This window comes from Rosa chinensis, chromosome 3 (assembly GCF_002994745.2).
Source record: "Rosa chinensis cultivar Old Blush chromosome 3, RchiOBHm-V2, whole genome shotgun sequence".
In the NCBI taxonomy this organism is placed as follows: domain Eukaryota; kingdom Viridiplantae; phylum Streptophyta; class Magnoliopsida; order Rosales; family Rosaceae; genus Rosa; species Rosa chinensis.
This window is the reverse complement of record NC_037090.1, coordinates 19346228-19366933: the sequence shown is the minus strand read 5'-3', so window position 1 is coordinate 19366933 and position 20706 is coordinate 19346228. Positions and strand designations below refer to the sequence as shown.

Below are 20706 nucleotides of genomic sequence, written 5' to 3'. Positions count from 1 at the left end.
CCCTAGGTGCATTGGAACTCGTCCCTGGCTCATCTCGCAATACCGCTAGTGCAGACGGTTGCGCCACCACACCTGCAACCTCCTCCTCATCCTCCTCCAGTTCCGTGCTGGAGCATAGAGGCCGACGTGGGTAACAAAATCACAACGCCCAAAGACCTTATCATATTTGAACTTTACCAGAAACTGAACATCATCTTCAACCCAGAACCTCTACTTGAACAACAATGGCTTAGCATACTTGATCTCAACTCTTATACGCAGTACCATTTGCCGGAAAGCCGTTCTATCATACTCTTTGAAATCACCCAAGGTACTGCCAATTAGTCGCATAATCCTTTCAAATCGAAAGGCAGGAGGAACACCCAATAACGTCATCCAGTAAAACGACGTCTTCAATGGCACCGCCGAGATCTGCCCAACGCCATCATAATCTGCAATTGCAATCGGAGCCCTATTCCGAAAATGAGAATAGAACCCGATCATCTTCTCCAGTTTCCTCAACCCTAAGAGTGTCATTCACCCTCCATGCAAATTGGAACATTCCCATGAACGAGCGGCGAGTATAGTCTCTCGCTGTGAGTAGCTTTCCCACCATGAAAGCCTCCTGTTGTCGCAGTCCCTTGGACGGACGCAAATCCACAAGCCTCTTCCACCCAGGAGCTGATGATGAAGGAAGAGATGTAGAGGCATCGACGTCAACCGGTTCTTGATACCCTGCTATTGGCTCTAGCGTGTAACTGAACCTACTCTTCCATATCCACCCAAGAGTGGCTATTACGTTCCATGTCACAATCACCACAATAATGAACCAATTCTTCCATATCCACTTAAGACTGGCTATGACATCGAATCATTACACCATTACCGCACTAATCACAATAATCATCCTCATCGCCTTTCAATTATTATTGTTTCAATATGCAAACACAGAGGAGGAAAACAAAAAACGAATCAAAACCAACGAAAACAAATATTGGAGGATACAACTTATACATGAAATAGTGAGTAGAATATGTTTCTAACCTCAAAGACGTACTGATAGAACTCCATTAGCTTCAGGCCTTCAGCTATTACAAACCCAGAGTATTGTGCCTTGGAGATCGATGAATCTCCCTTGGCCTTAAGAGCTAGCTAAGTTTTTTTTTTTAGAATGAAGAGCTAGCTAAGCTTGATAATGTGAAAAGCAAAAAAGTTAAACAGAGAGAGTGTGAAAGAGAGTGGATTGCTTTTTCACATGCGGGCAATGATATAGGGCCTCAATGAGGCCTAAGATTTGTGGCCTCAATCCTAAGTGTCAAGCCATGTCACCTATACACCTCATTAATTTGTCAAATCATGTCATGTCATTCTTGAATAAAAAGACTATCTTATCCTTTCAAAATCTAATGGCTCTAAATTATTTTAACTTTATTCTATAAAAGATACATTATTTTATTTTTTATTTTTATTTTTTTATTTTATATATATATATATATAATTTGTCTAATTTTTTTTTATATTTATATATTTTTGTGAATATATATATATATATATGTTTATCTATAATTCGTCAAAATATATATATATATATATATATATATATATGTTGTTGAATATATAACGGCTCTAAATTATTTTGACTTTCTTTTAAAAAAATATTGTTTGGTTTTTTCTCCTTTCTTTCTTTTTCATTATTTTAGATTTTTTTCATTAAACATATTAAAAAAAAAGTATGGGTGTGTGTGTGTATATATATATAATTCTTCCAAAAAATTTATATATTTTCGATGGAGAATTAATGTGGTGTGTGTGTGTGTGTATATATATATATATTAATATCGTAATTATAATCCATGAAATCTGGTAAATTGAAGTAATATTTAAATCTTTTAATAAATAAAATTAATGGAAGATTAGTTACCTTATATTAACAAGTTAATTTGAAAAATCAAAAATTAAATTAGATTCACAAAAATGGAAAGAAAATGTATTTAAATCGTAATTTTAACTCATAAAATCTGGTGATTAAAAACCTAGATATCTAAATTGATTGGGAAGTTGATATCTGAAAAGAAATTACTTAATATGGAATACAATATATTGCACATGAGGAAATTAATTTTTGAAAGTATACTTGATTTGTTGATCCCAATTTTTTCAATAGACAATAATGATTTTTAAATGTGAATGATAGCTTCTATTTTAGTGTAAATATGTCATTAGAAAAAAGTTCTCAGTGAACTCTACTTGTTCATTATTAGCTACTTAGTACTTTTTTATTCGTATAAGACATGTTAGTACTTAGCTGACTTTCAATTTCAATGTGAATGATATATGGCTTCAATTTTAGTGTGAATATGTTATTAGGGAAAGATTCCCCGTTGAACTTTACTATTGGCTACTTAGTACTTACTTGTTTGTGCAAGACACACTAGCTTATTTTAAGTTTCAATAGATGATGGCTTCTATTTTAGTGTGAATATGTCATTCGGGAAAGGTCTCTAGTAAAATTTACTGGCTCAGTATTAGCTACTTAGTACTTATTGTTTGTGTAAGACATGCTAGCTAACTTTAAATTTCAGTATAGATGATGACTTCTATTTTAGTGTAATTATGTCATTAGGAAAAGGTCCCCAGTGAACTTTACTAGCTCATTATTGGCTACTTAGTACTTATTTGTTACTGTAAGACAATATGGATGATGACTTCTATTTTAGTGTAATTATGCCATTAGAAAAAGATCATCAGTAAACTTGACCAGCTCATCATTGGCTACTTAATACTTACTTATTCGTGCAAGACATGTTAGCTCTTTCAGTTTCAGTAGATGATGACTTCTATTTAAGTGTGAATATGTCATTAGGTAAAGGTCTCCAGTGAACTCTACTAGCTCATCATTGGCTATTTAATACTTACTTGTTTGTGCAAGACATGTTAGTTCTTTCAGTTTCAGTAGATGATGACTTCTATTTAAGTGTGAATATGCCATTAGGTAAAGGTCTCCAGTGAACTGTACTGGCTCGTTATTGGCTACTTAGTACTTAGTTGTTACTGTAAGACATGTTAGCTGACTTTAAATTTCAGTGTGGATGATGATTTCTATTTCAGTGTAAATATGCCATTAGGGAAAAGTCCCCAGTAAACTTTACTGGCTCATTATTAGCTACTTATTACTTATTTGTTCGTGTAAGACAAGTTAGCTGACTTTAATGTTAATGTGGACGATGACTTCTATTTTACACCTTCCTTAATTGCACTTTTTCTTTGATTATTGTTGTGTTATACACCTATTGTTCATTGAATTTCTACATCGTATTAATAACATTATGATTGTTTTTTCATGTAAAAATAAACGAACAGTTGTATTAATGAAGCGTCACTTGACCTTTAAGGAACACTTCCTAATGTTGCGTTTGGATGAGACAATATTAAATTATCGAGAAATTTTGAAATGATGGAATCTAGAATTTTATAAATTCAATTTATTAATGATATTTTCTTATCTCTTCAATTACCAGATTTCATAGATTTAATTACGATTTCAATACATTTTCTTTTCATTTTTGTGGATCCAATTTAATTTTTGCCTTTTCTAATTAACTTGTTAGTGTAAGGTAAACTAATCTTCCATTAATTTTATTAAATTCATTTATTAAAAGAGTTGAATATTACTTCAATTTACCAAATTTGATGGGTTATAATTAAGATATTAATATATTTTCTTTCCATTTTTGTGGAATCAATTTTAAATTTGACTTTTTTTTTAATTAAATTTTTTTTAAAATTTTTGTGGGTTAGAATTATGACATTAATATATATATATATACACACCATATTAATTCTACATCGAATATACATATATAAATTTTTGTACGAATTATATATATACATATATAATATAATTATATATATATATATATGTTTGTGAATATATATATATATATATATATATATTTATACACACAAACACATTTGTATATAATTTATTTTTGACGAATTATATATATATATTCACAAACAAATATATATATATATAATTATATATATAACGAAAAAAAGAAAAAAGAAAAAACCAAAATAATATATTTTATTTTTAGATGAAAACCAAAATAATTTAGAGCCATTAGATTTTGGAAGGATAAGATAGTCTTTTTACTCTAGAATTACATGGCATGATTTGGCAAATAGGTGATGTGTGTAGGTGACATGGCATGACACCTAAGATTGAGGCCACAAATCTTAGGCCTCATTGAGGCCACAAATCATTTTCCTTCACATGCTGGGTTTGCTTTTTCCATGTGAAAGAGGCGAAATTCTCTCTTACCGCACTGGGTTTGTTTGCTATTTCCAGGACAGGAAAGAGGTGAGTTGCTTTTTCGCTTCCAACAATAATTACATCCCTACGAATTTGACCGATTAAATTATTGGTCACTGAATCGACCAACCTATAATTTGTCCATTTTGTCCACTTGCTGGCCCCCATCAAAAGGTAAAGCTTGAGGCAATTATTGGTGTTTATGGCCAATTATTGTTGACCACCTCCATAGCGGCACACAAGATTTTTACATTTTGCTTTCTTGCTTTAGTTTCTGTAAAAAATAAAATCAGTGAAAAATTGTGTTTTTGGGAGCCGTTTAATTGTTCCATAGGCACAAAACTATAAGGTCTAAATATTTCTATGATCACGGCTAGAAAAAATTTGGACGTCATTCGACAATGAGGCCGACTTTCATCACTAATTCCTTCACCACTCTGCTCGAGTCGAGGCTCAAGGAATAGGGGCTACATAAATATATCACGAATTCAATCATTAGCTGCGACATAGCAAAGGACAGCAATTGAACGGTTGCAGTTGGCGAAGGGCCGCGGTTAAGTGAACGAGGCTCCCCCAATTAATCACTTATTTTTCGCCGATGATAGTCTCATTTTTGGGGGAGCCTCGTTCATCACTCTCACCCTATGAACTAGACCACATGCCTTTTCCCTTCTAAGTAAGGCAGACAAACCCTCCGCACAAATAAGGAAAAGATAAGGGGAGAGGGGTCTCCTTGTCTTAGGCCTCTAGATGGACAAACGAAATCTTTTGGAATCCCATTACAAATAACTGAATTAGTTACCGTAGAAATACAATCCATCATAAGTGCAATCCACCTCCCATTGAACCCCAATCTCACCATCACACTAGCCAAAAAACCCCACTCCACTCTATCGTAAGCCTTGGCCATGTCAAGCTTCAAAGTCATTTTTTTTCTTCCATTCTTCCCCCTCCTCTTTATGGCATGAATTGATTCATGGGCAACAATTATATTGTCCGTGATCAATCGCTTAGGGACAAAATCACTTTGAAACTCAAAGATGATCAAAGGTAGAACCAGTTTAAGTCAGTTGGCAAGGGATTTGGAAATCAATTTGTAGATGACATTACAAAGGCTTATCGGTCTAAACTCCGTTACAGTTTTTGGATGATCTGTTTTGGTAATAAGGGCAATAAGAGTATAGTTGAGATTTTTGACACTCCCATCACCATTGAGAACTTTCAAGCAAGTGGACACCATATCCTCCCCTGCTATCTCCCAATACGTACTTCTGGTAAAACAAAGCAGGCATTCCATCTTCACCAGGGGCTTTCGTGGGAAACATTTGGCCAAGGGCTTATTCAATTGCAACTCTAGTGAAGGGTTTGCAAAATGCCTCATTCATAGAATCATCCACAGTAGGTCTTAAAGCCAAAAGCAAAGAAGGATCAATACCAGAATAATCAGATTTGAATAACTCCAAAAAATAAGATTCAAAAACCTTTCCAACAACGTTCTCATCTCTTTGCCAGACCCCATCATTGTCCATAATCCCTTCAATAAAACTTTTCTTCCTCTTTGTTTGGCAGCTTCATGCAAGAAAAAATCTGGTATTTTTGTCGCCACCTTTCAACCATAAAACTCTACTTCTCTACTTCCAGAGGGTTCTTGTTTATCAAGTAAATCATTAAACTCCTTTCCGAGCTCATTCAATTTCAAATCCACATGGTCTGAGTAAGGGAGTGCTTGTAATCATTCCATATGATCTCTCAATTTGTTGATAGCTGTTGGAATACTCCCATTCAATTGTTTGTTCCAATGAGATAGATCAGTTGCACATCTATTTATCATTTGAGTGAATCCTCCACCACTGTCCCAAACTCTTCTAATTACTTCTTCACATTCTAATTGTTCAGACCAAAATTCTTCAAAGAAAAACCTTTTTTTCTTTTTCTTTTTCCAGCATAAATTTCCTGAGCGCTCACCAAGCTCAATAATGAAGGGTAGATGATCAGAGTTTCTTGAGGCAAGATGACGAACCAAAACATGGTTAAAAAGATTAAGGCAAGCCTCGTTCATAAAAGCTCGATCAATTCTTTCTTGCACATTCTCTTCCCCTTGTCTCTTGTTGTCCCAAGTAAACTGAGCTCCCACAAACGAAACTTCCCTCAAAACACAGGCATTAATAGCTTCTTGAACCAGCATCTGGCTAAGGGATTTAGATCTTCCTCCGCTCTTTTCTTCTTCTCTAAGAATCTCATTAAAGTTACCTAGCCTCCAATCAACCAAGGTTCATTGCAGATGTTTCCCAATCTACGAAGTAGCTCCCAAGAGTGTTTTCGATCTCTAAGATTAGGATTTCCATAGAAACCAGTGAATCGACATCGAATATGGGAGGTAGTACTTACTCTTGCATCAATATGACCTTGTGAATGAGAAAGAATGCTGACACCATGAGCCATTCTAGCCATTAGCTGACAGCATCTTCACCTGATCGAATCTACCTTTCATTATTTTTGGCAGTTCCTTACAATTCCTAAGTGGATTCGGAGGAAGCGGTGCGTATGGAGGAGTGCCTCATGCTGGAGGAAGTAGTCAATTTGGAACAAGTAGTGTTGAAGTTGTGCCTGAAGACAATCAAAGTGATGGATTCATAACAAGTGATGGTCATGGAGGAAGTGATGCTAATCTGCCGGAATATTAGCTAATATTAGTTTTTTTTTATTTATATGTATTTCAATAATTGTTAGTGTCATTGTTTTACTTTATGTTGTTTATGTTTTAGCACTTCGCACTCTAGCACTCTAGTACTCTTTTTCCCAGCACAGAATATATTTCTGAGTATGGTTTTGACGAGGCTATTAATATAATTAATCTATTTTACGTAAATAAAAACATATGTGTGTATCATAAAACTTGAAAATTACACACACAAAAAAAATACCATCACTTGAAAATTACATATGTGTGTGTATCATAAAACTTGAAAATCCAGACTAAGTTGCATGGAATTCATTGCTAAGTGTATTTGCAGTTAATGGCTTAGGAAATGACGCCTTGGAAACTTTTAGTAGAATGGTCCAGGCAGGAGTGAAACCAAATGCAATAACATTTATCAGTCTTTTAACAGGTTGTAGCCATTTTGTATTGGTAGAGGAAGGTTTAAAGTACTTTTACTCTATGGAGAAAACATATGGCATAGTACCTAGAGCTGGACATTACTCTTGCATTATTGATTTACTTGGCAGGGCTGGAAGGCTTGAAGAGGCCGAAGATTTTATTAACAGCATGCCAATGCAGCCAAATGCTTTTGGGTGGTGCCCCTTTCTTGGTGCTTGCACGATTCATGGTGATAAAGAGGGGCATATATACTGGCAGCGGAGAAATTGATACAGCTTGAACGTGAGAATAGTGGAGCAGATGTTTTGCTTTCAACTCTACATGCAAAGGAGCAAAAATGGGAAGATTTCAGAAGTGTGAGGAAGATGATGAGAGACAGCAGCATGAAGAAATTTCCCGGTTATAGTTGGGTTGATGTTGGAAACAAAACACACTCGTCTGGAGACTGAGATTTGTCTCATCCTTAGGAGAAAGAACTATATGAGAAACTTGATAGTCTTCATTATGAGATAAAGAAAGCTGGATATGTTCCAAATACAGTTCTTGTTCTACACGATATGCACGACAATTCAAAGGTAGAACTTCTTCACCATCATAGTGACAGGATAGCGATTGCATTTGCACTGATAAGTATGCCTGCCAGGAAGCCAATTATATATTGTGAAGAAAAGTTTTATGGGTGTGCTTGGATTGCTATTCTGCAATCAAGTACATCTCCCTTGGTTGTTGGAAGAAAGATTATATTTAGGGATTATAGTTAGGGACAATACTCGGTTCCACCATTTCTCAGATGGGTTGTGTTCATGTGGAGATTATTGGTAAAAGTTTTGAAGGCCAAAGTTTTGTAAAGGAACTCATGCAAAAGTCATCTGTCTGGTTACTTCGGACAAATATTTTTTGAGCCGACTGGGTGATTAAGAATGAGCAAGAGGCTTTTAGGCTTTGACTCAAAAGCATGTAAGAAGACGAATAACCTGAGCGTTTGTCCTGCACTTGGAAGAGGCGATTGATTTCTTCATCCATTGGATTATTAGCTCAATTGGTTTATAGTATAACAAGAAATGATCAAGTGATTGTTTGGTAGCCATTCTCAGGTGATATGTGATGAGATTCTTCATCAAGATTCACATCTCCGGGTTTGAAGGCATGTAGAGACAGGAAACAGTTACATTTTCTTCTTCTCTCTCGAGCAAGCCACAAGAATCATGGACTAAGAAAAATGCTCAATGTTTACCCATCAATTTATTTTGCTTGGCAGAAAAGTATACGGCTTCTGTTTCTGAGAAGTTAATAAAATAAGGCTGAAATTAAAATCAGATATCAAGTAACAAAGAAGAATTCTCTGAAGCAAAGCAATTCATGATTCTCCATAAGTTCTATCCTCACTTCCTAGATGGAAAACTCTATACACGCCAATGGCTTTTATTCAAATACTCAGGGAACAAAGGAGAACATAGACATAATACTCAAACGAGAGTGCTATATGAAGGCTAGAAACCATTACCAAGTACAACAAATGACATATTGAGGATCTATCATCCAGTATCTACAGAGGCATACTTAAATCCCTCAGATTGATGCTGATGTGGTAATGAAGAGGCTGGGAGGCCTCAGACAAGGCACTCATTGGAATAAAAAGGAAGCATTTCAAACAGGATAACGTGAGCATCCTTTTCTTCTTCAAGAAATCAGGAATATCGACTGAACTACCTTCTGACAAGGAGGAAGGTCTTCGATTGATTCCAAGGGTAATATCTCCTTGTGCCTGCAATTTGGTATTTTAATAAAATTGTCGAGAGACTTATGGAGAAAGTGAGAGAGTGAGCTATGAGGAATACCTGGAGTGGCCTCCCATCACTTTCTTCTTGGCGTTTGAATCCAGTAGCAATTAGAGTGATGCTAACCTGAATGAAACCAAGACAAGCAACATGACATTTAATAGGTTTTCAAACTAAAATACCACCACATACTAGGGTAACCAGGACTATATATCATCTATTTGCTTATAGTTATACCTAGTAATAAGAAAACTAAAGGTATAAAATATGCCTTCAGATGCACGAATGAAATTCCGTTCTGGCAAGTAGATTTTCAGGAAAAGGGACCAAGTAAAAGTTATTGATGGGGTTCTCTCTCTAATGAGGACTTCAAAAACAGTTGGATGACTTACTTGTTGAAAAAATTTTAAAAACACTCATCCAACCGTTGATTTGAAAGTCCTTACTGAGTCCTCACAAGAACTCTCCCATCAATTGGATTATCCTCTTTCTTATTTTTTAAATTACTGGTACAGTAAGATACTATGCGGGTGAACCAATGCAGATGTGATCAGGTCATAATGAGCCAAGGGTAGGATTCCAGACTCTAGAGAAAGCAACAAAACTTACTTGACCACTGAGTGATGGATCTGTCACTGCTCCAAATATTAAATTTGCTGTTGGATCAACAAGATCATATAAAACCTCTGCTGCAGCATTTACCTATGAGAATACCCAAAATTAGTGTAGCAGAAGAGAATTGTCTCATATCATATGTGAGTGAAAACCACAACTTGGAGAATTCAGTAGATGGGGAATAATTATATTGGGATTCAGGAAGTTCTGGTAAGAAGTTTTTATGCCAATCAGAAAGTGGTACCTCATAGCGTGTCAAATCAGTTCCACCAGTTATGTTCCAGACAATTCCAGTAGATCTCTCTATAACAATATCTAATAAAGATGATTGAATGGCATTTAAAGCAGCATCTCTTGCCCTTGTCTTCCCTATTCCCAAAGAGGAAGGAAAAAAAAAACAGACAGTTATCTGCTTACATAAAAAAAAATGGGATGGATGTTCCTCGCACAAGGAAATAGGCTCTGATGAAATGAACTGCTAATGCACCACAACTCAATCACATGACAAAACTATTCATAGTCGTAGATAACTTGGTGAACATGTTATAGAAGGCAGAAATGGAGATATATGTTATATCTTGAAAAGCATCCAAAGAAATTTCACATCATCCTTATAAGCTATAACCCTCAAAGTAAATATTTTGTGCGAATCCCACAGCTGATAGCTAATTCACACAGAACTCTCAGTCATTTTAAAATTTTTCCAAAACAAAAAAGATGTAAAATTCTGCATTGAACAAGAGTCACAACTAACAAGCATAAATCTAGAAGATGGGATTGGCTACAACCAACGAATTTGAATTCTCTATGTTGATGACACAGTCATTTTAGTATCAAAATTATTGCCATGCACACTCCAAATCACAGGACATGGAGAATGCAACTAAAACTACATATTCAGACCATCTCCAATACTAAGAAATCATTCTCAGTAAAAAAAATTCTCAAATAAACATTTCTCAAAGCTTATGGCCGTATCCTGTACCTTTTTGAGGAACAAATACCTATATATTTAAATTCTAACAAACCAGGTATTAGATCACCTTCCTCCTCACACACTAACCCAATAAACTGAGAAGTTCTTGATGTCATTCATAAAAGTAACTTTCACAAGGTTACCCACAGTGATGCCATCATGGAAGGCACTATGGTAATTAGGTTCCACCACAATCATGTCCAAAATCATAAGTGAAGCCTCTGACTCTGACATCATATTAGCACTGTAAACATTCTAGTTAGTAAATCACAAATTACCAGTTGCAGTTCCTATCCCCATCAATGAAGAACCCGCATTCACCATTATAGCCCTTACATCAGCAAAGTCGACATTTGCCAGCCCCGGAATCTGCATTTAAGGTTATGACTATCAACTAGTGTAACAAAATATGACCCTAAGGAAATAGGACAGGAAATTACAAATGATCAACTAAGCAATTATAGAACTCCACTGATCTAAAGATGATGTTCCAAGCATATACCGATGCAATGCTTATAAGTTATAAATTCAGCTTATCAATATAAGAAGTTAGAAATATATCACCACAATATGTGATATTGTTTCAGAACTGGGTGCCAGTTTTAGAATAATAATAATAACCCATGAAAAGAGTAATAAGTATTCATACAGAACTACTGGTGCCCTTACGATGTACACATTAGGGAAAGCATTGAGATGCCTATCTTAGAGTCTGTCAAGCACTCTTACTGGATGTAGTATATGAACAAAGAAGTAAAAAGTTTTTTCCTGATAGGACACATCGGCGTTCATTCTCATTTTCCTTTTAAATTTTTTCTTTGCTTTCCTTCTTTTGTCTAATTATACTGTATTTAACATCAGAATAGAGGTCATAATTACAAGATCTTTAAAGATCACATACCGTGATTATATCGGAGATACCATGAACACCCCTTGTTGTAAAATATCGTCAGCTAGATTAAATGCCTCTGTTACTGGGGTAGACTGGGAAACTGCAGTCAATAGCTTGTCATTTGGAATTACTATCAGTTTCACTACTTAAAGTAACAGATAAACCAAATGTTTGCATCAAAATTATGTATGGTGCATATACCTTCAGTGACTTGCCATGAGACTCCATCTACACCCCTTCAATACTTTCTATTACATGAGCCAATTTAATATTTTGATTCCCCTACAAAAACATGACAGGGAGATGAATCTCATAACTAGAATAACTAGCAATGCAAAAACCAATATTTTACGAAGTGATAGACGGTGAATCAGGGTCTGCAACTGAAAAGCCTTAGACCCTCTACTAAGGAAAACAAAATGGCAGGAGTAAGTGGTAGCTTCATTGGTTCCTTCACTAACCTCAGCAAGCACAATACACAAAGACCATGTAGAAAAAGGTTTCATTGTCATTATATTCCAAATTAAATTGGCTTAGAACAAGGCTTTCCATAAATCAACTAAAAAAAGATTCTACAATTATGCTCATCCAAATTCCAATACCTATAGCCCATCATTGATTCAGAAACCCTACTGCAGTTATTATTAACCATAACTGATAACCCGCATGCTTCTAACAGAAAATAACTTAATTGCACCTTGTTCTATATGAAAATAATAATTTCTAGGATTTTAGTTTTAGTCAAGAGAAGATTAAGATTAAGATTAATAATAACTCCATCCAATATTCTAACAGTGCAACGATATATGAACTGCAAATCGAAAAACTAATCTAGCTTCCACCATTTGCTTTTATACACAGTTAAATTGCGATACTGGCTTCAGAAAGCGTAATGTAAGCCCAACCTGATCACCATCTTCAGGTGTTGAATCCACCTCCACCAGGTCTGATCAGTACTTTCATCAAGCTTCCGGCCACTATTTTCATCCTTCTATTACCAAACAAAAATCAAGGAAAATTGAGTAGCATTTCAATTTCCACAGATTCATCATCAAAATTGCTAAAATTGAAGCAACCTACCTCTTTTCATCATCGGTAGGTTCTTTCTTCGGCTTCTGTGGCGCGGGGGCTTCGCCGGAAGTTCGAGAACGATGAAATCCCTAGCCGTACACAAAGCAAAGAGTTCCGGTTAGTTGAGACAGTCGGAGTAGGAATCTCCGTACACTCAATTAGCTCGGGAATCACAGAGCTTACCCGAAATTCAGATGGCTGAGGAAAAATCCGGAGTGGTTGGCGCGAGTCGTCGATTCTGGAAGCTTCAGTTCCCTGTTTGAATTCCAACCAGAACTCGTTCCCCCCCCTCTCTCTCTCTCTCCGTGTGAAGCAAAGAAGTCCCTCACTCTACCTCTTCCACCCCCGGGCTGTCTTGCTGCGAAGATACACACGTCACCCATTTGTACAACAAGGTGTATAACACTAAATATTTCCATAATTTAGATATTGTACCTTACTCAACAAGCTGTATAACACTATACTTGCATCCAGAAGAAGTAGACTTACATTTTCTAGCATTATCCTCAGTTCCGTTTGCCTGTTTTGCAAGTGCTCTAGCAGTCTGTCCATGTCGAGGAGTTCCGCGGCATACTTTCGTTGCCTTCTTTCCACTTTTCGAAGACTAGATAGAATGTCAAATGAAATAAAAAAAAAAGAATTATATAAGTCAACAATTTAATAAATGTCTCCGTATTGTTTACATTGCATTCCACGATCTAAATGGACAAAAAATGAACTACAAATAATAATAACAATAAATTTAAAATGCAGCCTGATGCATGCAGGATCAGAGTAAATTAATATCTAGATAGAATGAAAATGATTTAATTCATGATCTGTACAAGGATTATGTTTTCAAATTTTGCGACAGTCAGTTGGTTGCAAAAACAAAAAAGAAAAATAAGCTGGTAGTCAAAATTAGCTTGGTGTACTAAAATGAGGAACTCGTTTTCAATTTTTTTAAATCAAAAGTATTAATAAGACTAAAAGAACACACATGCATCAGCTTTCCAATGTTCAATCCATATATCTGAGGATCAAACAACAACCAAGCCTGACAAATATCATTCACTAAAATAATGAGAGCTCACTTATTCAAAAGCAAGCCTTCAAACATGATGCAAATCTGACTACCTATTTCCTAGCCAGTTACCCTAGCATGCAATTGTGGTGCAATTAGGAAACATAGAATCAACAAGCAAAAAACTTACTTCATTATTTGAACACTGAAGAAACCAACTAACAATTAAATTTTTGAAAGCGGAACTCGTTTGCAATAAAAGATTAAGAAAGCAAATAAATAATGTTAATTATGAAAAAGAGCTCTCTCTCTCTCTCTCTCTCTCTCTCTCTCTCTCTATATATATATATATATATATAGACATAGATCACTCACCAAAACAACTTCAAATTTACTAGCCGGAATTCAAACTAGCCTACCAATTATATAAGCAGACTACAAGAGAACAAGAAAAATGAATTACGTTTATGACCCAGCTGACATACTTTATATCGAGGAGTGGGATACAGTTTTTAGGCTTATCACCATTGACTTGGTTCCTGCTGTGGAAGTAGTCAGAAGCAGAGGACGGAAATGACAAGTGAGGGCAATCCTCCATATAAAAGTTTTCCAATGAAGGACAGTCAAAATCAATAGTAGCACCTCCCTTGTACAACATTGGAAGATCTATCAAACATAAGTTCTTCAGTTTTGGAAGAATGGTCTTCTTGTTCTTCAATGTTTCCCTCCTTGCTTCGATTACTCTTTCCAAGACAGGGCATTCGAATACAGTAAGGGTTTCCAATTGAAAAAGACACTGAGAGACATCAAATGTGAACAGGCTTCCCTGGAAATTGCAATACATAATGACCAATTCCATCAGAGCTTGGAACATTCCACTTGGAGCAGGACCATTACATATGCTTCTTACTACGTCTAGATCCATCAACTCCATCTTTCTCAGATTTGTTTGATCCGGCTCAAATCCTTCACATCCAAACACATATTCCACTCCACTTGCCTCACAGAATAGTTCTTCCAGATTTGGTAGTTTCTGCAACAATTCTGATGGCAACAGCACATTCTCCAAGTTAGGACACTTACAGACCTTCAATAATTTGAGACTGCAGAGAGATCCAGGTGGTAACTCACCAACACATAACTGTTTCAGGTCATCCATGTCTTTCAAATACAACTCTTCCAAGTTCTCAAACACAGGCTTATCAGAAACGCATGTTTTTGCGTTCATCAACTCTTTCAAGTTCTCACAGCAACCTCTTACAGAGAGAACTTTCAGTCCATGTAACCTACCACGGTCATATTCAACAAGAATGTTACTTAACCCTCGGCATTCTTCATAACATAGCCTCTCAGTATTCTTTACCGCAGCGTTGACAAACCAGTCCGGAAAGGTTCCTATGGTTGTGTCAGTGCTATCAAGACTTAAGGTTCTACAATTATGACCAGATTGTAAGTTCACACTGTCCCTCATATGTCTGCTGGAAATTCTAATATCAAAGTAAACCCAATTCGGTTCGACATCAACAGTTTTAGGGATGCAATTTGCATCAGATATGCAAACTTTCAAAATGCTTAAATATGATAAACCAGCCAATTCATCAAAGCCAATATTAGTTTCTTCTCCATCTCCAACAATTTTACTCCCCCAGTCCCAAAATACACATTGCATGTACAGTTCTTCTAATTTATGCAACTTTGATATCACTTTAGATGGAATTGTGCGATTATATCCATATGGGGATTGGGGTATAGAATCACTACTGATATCCAACATCCTTAGATTGGTCAATCGTCCTATTTCCCTTGGCAATTCCCTCTGAGTATTTTCTCTCATACTAAGAATCTCAAGCTTGTTAAGTTTTCCGATTACAGAAATGTCAATTATGTTCTTGCAATAATCTAAATACAAAGCTTGAAGGTTGGTTAGGAAACTGATTGAGTGCGGTAGTAATGAAATACCAGTGCCGCTAAGATCTAAGACTCCTAATTCTTTCTGACATTGGAAGAAAGAGTTTGGGATATCATTTAATGAAGCATTGTGTTGCAGTAATAAAATCTGGAGATTTGGACATACCAACTCTTGGGGTAGCTTGCAAATTTTGTTCTCCATTAGTGAGATTGCAGAGTAGGCTTTATGTGCATCAATCGGTGGCCAATTCTTCAATTCACAGCCAGCTTTCACCAAGACCGGCTGTCCTTCAGATAACAAAATTGAGATTGCCATATCCCGAATGACATCATGCATCTTTACACATCTGTCATTTCTAGCGTCCAAAAGCAAACTAGAATCTTTAAGGGCCTTCACCACTAAATATGTTGTGGCTCGGGCCTGTAGCAAGTTTGAATCTTGAAACATTCCTTTCCCAATTCCATACTTGAACAAGTATTCAATTGGGATATCATAATCTTCTGGGAACAGGCAGCAAAGCAAGAAGCATGATTTGGAATCATCAGATTTCAAGTAATCATAACTCAACTTTATGCATTTGAAAACATCTCCCTCATCTTCAGGGAAGGGAGGTTGAGATGCTTTCAGTCGTCGAGCAGCTTCTTTCCATCCGTCCAAACCTTCATCTCGAAGGGCCCTCGCAACTGCTATCAAGGCAACTGGTAGACCGGCGCATTCTCTTGCCACCTCACTCGCTACAACATAGAAATTGGAAGATTTGTCAAAAGATTTCCTTGCTTCCTTCAAAAATAAGCTCCAAGAATCTTCTTTTGATAAGATATTGAGATGAATTTTTGCATGGCTATCCATGATCTGACAAACAGTCAATCTTCTGGTGGTCAGTAGGACTTTGGAATTGCATCTTTGAAGTTCGTTGTGGCTTGGAATTCCTATGCTTGAAAAGTCTATTCTCTTCCAAATGTCATCCAAGATTATGAGGATCCCGGTTCCTCTCATTATCTTCTCCTTCAATTTAATGGATCTTCCAATTTCTGTCTTCTCCTCCAATTTAAAGCCCAGCAGTTCTGCAAATGTCTCTTGAATTTTTATCAAGTCGGGGTTTTGGGATACGACAGCCATAATCACTTGATTAAAAAGCCTACTTTTTTGGGCTTGTGCTCCAACATATTTCACCACTGCTGTCTTTCCAACGCCCCCCATTCCGTAGACTCCAATGGTAGTGGCCTCATCATCTTTTAGAGCATTCATGACCTTATCAATGGCTTGTTTTGTTGCTGCAAATGCTTCAAAACCTCCGATGGACAATTTAAACTCAAGTTCAGTAGGTCGTAATTTATTGCACACAGATTCCTCAATGGCATCCAAAAGTTCTCTTTCAGATCTGCAAGTAAGCATTATGGGTCAAAAAATCATCGGGAAAATTAATGAAAATCGAAAGGCACAAGTATTACTAATTTTTTTTTTTAAAAAAAGAAGTTTCATCATGCTTACTTATGATTCAGTATATGCCATCCAGAGAAATTTGCCACTTTTTTTAAAGAATCTCTCCACTGCTGCACCTTCTCTGATCTGTGTCGCCCAGAGTTTTCATGCTTAGTGAAAGCATCTCCGAAACTCCTCTTCTGATATCGTACATCAGTAGGATCCACATAATAAAAAAGTGGCAGAATTCTATTGTTGTCTTCTTCCATGCACTCACAGATGCTTCTAAGTTCCTCCAAACACCAAGTGGAAGAGGCATAGTTTTTAGAGAGAACAATAATTGCAAACCTTGATTCTTTAATTGCCGTTAGGAGAGTGGGAGAAATAACATCCCCTACTTGAAGGTCTTGGTCATCCATGAATGTTTTGATTCCTCTCCTGTTTTGCAGTCGATCGTATAATTCAAATGCAATTCCCTTGCGAGTGTCTGCACCCCTGAAACTCAAAAACACATCATGCTTCCACCGAGGAGCTGATGATGAAGGAAGAGATGCAGAGGCATCAACATCAACCGATTCTTGATTATCCTCTGACATTGGCTTATCAAGTTAATATATAACAAGTAACCTGCAATGAAAATATATCATTCAAAACAACTCCTAGATCAAGCATATTAGAAAAAGAACCCAGAGTAACCTTTGAACTTACAAGAGATCTATTAAATCAAATGGATTCTGAACTATAGGCCTAAAGCAAAACAGCTTTCTCCCAACATTTAATCGTTTCTTCCAACATTTAATCAACTAAAGCTTTCTTTCAAATTAATATGAAATTGGTGTTACATAAAAGCTAGAATATTTCACTGTACAAACCTGAAAAAGTGCTCCAATCCAAGGATCACAGCAAGCGAGCAATAGCAATTTCGTCTCACCTCACCAGTGATCGAATAAACGATTACGAGTTAATGACTGTCTCTGCCCAAAAGTAACCATATAATCGGCATATTGTATTCGAAATCAATCTTAAAATTTTCTCCAAATTGAATCCGTTGAATTGAACAAATTGAAATACATACTTACAATTTCTTTAGAAGAAGAAGACTAGAAGAGTAGAAGACGAAGACTCTTTGGAAGAAGAAGACTAGAAGACAAGAAGATGAAACACATAAAGGCGATTCTCTGTCTATAGTCTATACTTCCACGCTTTGATGATGAAACATAAAAAGAGTCTCTTCTTGGACATTAGAAGGTTTTACAGTAGTACTAGCATGTGAAAAAGGTGAAAGTTTCTCTTACGTTATTATTAACTCTACCTAACTGGGTTAGCTTGCTATTTCCAGGACCGGAAACGAGAGTGAATTAATACTTATTACTGGCGAGGTGAATTGGTTATTTGCTAATGTGAAACTTCCCACAGACGCAGGGGATCCCTACAAATTTGATCGATGAAATTATTGGTCACTGAACCAACCAACCTATAATTTGTCCACTTGCAGCTCCCTGGCCCCTATCAAAAGGTAAAGCTTGAGGCAATTATTGGTGTTTATGGTCCTACAGCATCTTCACCTGAAGACATCGAACTTGGTTTTAGTCTTCTAGAGGACTGGTTTCTCAACTTATGAAACCATTCTACCATCAAGCTAGCCATAACACTACCTGATGTAATATCGATCCTTAGTTAACATTTCATTTTAACACATCAATTCTGTCTTGATATTTTGTTACATCTCAGAAAGATTTTATATACACACAAGCAATAAGACTGTCTTGATAATTCCAGATTTCATACATGAATTTAATCTGAAATTAGCCAGCCACCCTAAAAATAACACCATAAAAACTCATCTTATTCAGGCTTAAATCAAGCTAGAACTTCCATATATACTCCTGAGAATGGTGGCGGAAATTATATATTGACGTTAAATGCAATGATGACAGGAAATTCATCTAGGCAACAACCATGGATTATGGGTGAACAGAGTTCTGGGTGGAGAACAAAGTGAAAGTAGATGGGGACCAGCAGTCTCTTTGACGAGTGGAGAACAACTTGAAAGCATATGTGATGACTCTTAGTTCCAGATTAGCTTTAGGCACCAAAGGTAGAAAGCATATGTGATGACTTTTAGTTCCAGATTAGCTTTAGGCACCAAAGGTAGAGATTGGATCGAATATATTGTTGACAAAAGTAGGGCATCAAAGTCTTTGAATCGAAGCCTTTACTCTGTCACAGTTGGAACCCAATTAATCTTACGAATTGAATGGGACCTATAAAATGTTGAAATGAATCAAATTTAACAACTAAATAATGATCTTTCTGCAGTCCCAATGGTACAAGCCTAATGAATAAAACTCTTACAACCAAGGTGTATAAAACTAAATTTTTCTATAATTTAGATTGTACCTGTTTTGATTTCTAGTTTTTCATTGAACCTTGTCCGTCTTGTTGTTGTCTCAATCAAAATGACTTCAACTTGATAGATACAAAGTTAAATACTGTAAAACAGCAATACACAGAAACAGAGTAAAGGAAGAGAATTGTAGGGCTACTCATCAAAGACAGTAGCAGTACCTTAATTTGCAAGCAAGTACTGGTTTTCCGGTGACCTCCACGCGCGAAATCAGAGCGTTGAGTTGAGCGAGCGGCCGGTCTTTTCCCTCAGTTTGCTGGTCTTCGCTGTGTCATTGATGACCGAGACTGTTAAATTGGGGTGGGTCGGGTCCTCAGATTAACCCGACTTATGTGGTTGTTTGGGCCTAGCCTGGAATTCGGACGACCCGAAATTTAACAAGTATATCCGCAAATCTGTCACTATTACAATTTTGGTTGATTCCAACCAGGTTAAGTCAAGTCTCACTTCCAACATAAAATATTCTCATCTTCAACTATAGTTTTAATCAACATACCTTGAAAAAAAAGAGAGTAAAACACAGTCATACTATACTAAAAAAATCAAGGACTACAACTTAAATTTTTTTTTTTTGCCTTCCCTTGAGTAAAATTGGTTAATCTTTTATTGAAATTGAAAAATTATAATGATATGATGCAAATATACATCAATAAAGAAAATAAACAGTACGAAAGGAAAAGATGCAAAAATTACATCTGAATTACAAGGAATTAATAAAGCAAGAGTAGCACCGTTGAAACGCATAGCTGATTTATACTACGGATTGCAGCAGTGTAGTGAATTGAGTAGTCGGTGGTTTGATACTCATGCCAATCCATCACACAAACTGATAAAAATCAATTCGGAGCTGAAATGAAAGCACTCTCCCATCCAAAATATTGAAGCCGGTCAAGGTTATGGTCATATTAGCAGACGATCTTTCACAAACAAATACCATAAACTTGGGTCCCAAATCCAATACCAATAACACACATGGCCCCCAAGCCAATGAAGCATATGACAAACAACCCAACAAAGATAATGGGCCATAGTCTAAGCCCAAACCTCATTTGGATCCCATATTCAGATCCTTCTACACAATTGGTATCAGATTCGGTGCTTCTGGTTCCAAGCTCAGCCCTACTGCCAGTTCCACCGCCGACTCGTAGCCCTGTCGATCATTACCACTGTCACAGCCTGCCACCTTCATACTTGTCAACCAGCAACGTTGAACAACCAGAAAGGAGACCCAACTGCCAA

At 36.4% G+C, this 20706-nt stretch overlaps 1 protein-coding gene and 1 long non-coding RNA gene across 8 annotated transcripts; one reads left to right on the top strand and one right to left on the bottom strand.

The window, feature by feature from the left end:
* The first annotated feature begins 5683 nt into the window (after nucleotides 1-5683).
* LOC112191385 lies at nucleotides 5684-7052 on the top strand. Its single transcript, XR_002932940.2, has 2 exons — nucleotides 5684-6671; nucleotides 6798-7052. It is a non-coding gene; the product is annotated as an uncharacterized LOC112191385 (long non-coding RNA).
* Nucleotides 7053-9850: 2798 nt separating this feature from the next.
* LOC112191380 (probable disease resistance protein At4g27220) lies at nucleotides 9851-18461 on the bottom strand. 7 transcript variants are annotated; one of them, XM_040517196.1, is made up of 12 exons: nucleotides 18140-18448; nucleotides 17933-18034; nucleotides 17130-17687; nucleotides 14193-17019; nucleotides 13216-13330; nucleotides 12910-13084; nucleotides 12736-12815; nucleotides 12561-12643; nucleotides 11857-11937; nucleotides 11665-11755; nucleotides 10032-11132; nucleotides 9851-9874 (listed from the first exon to the last, which is right to left on the bottom strand). In XM_040517196.1, the coding sequence occupies exons 3-8, from the start codon at nucleotides 17654-17656 to the stop codon at nucleotides 12639-12641; spliced, it is 3729 nt and encodes a 1242-aa protein (XP_040373130.1). In that variant the 5' UTR covers nucleotides 17657-17687; nucleotides 17933-18034; nucleotides 18140-18448; the 3' UTR covers nucleotides 9851-9874; nucleotides 10032-11132; nucleotides 11665-11755; nucleotides 11857-11937; nucleotides 12561-12638. The 7 variants fall into 7 exon arrangements, with proteins under 7 accessions (XP_040373130.1, XP_040373129.1, XP_024186473.1 ...); XM_040517195.1 differs by having other exon boundaries at nucleotides 11665-11768; nucleotides 12561-12646; nucleotides 18140-18440; XM_024330705.2 differs by having other exon boundaries at nucleotides 12561-12646; nucleotides 18140-18440.
* Nucleotides 18462-20706: the final 2245 nt, after the last annotated feature.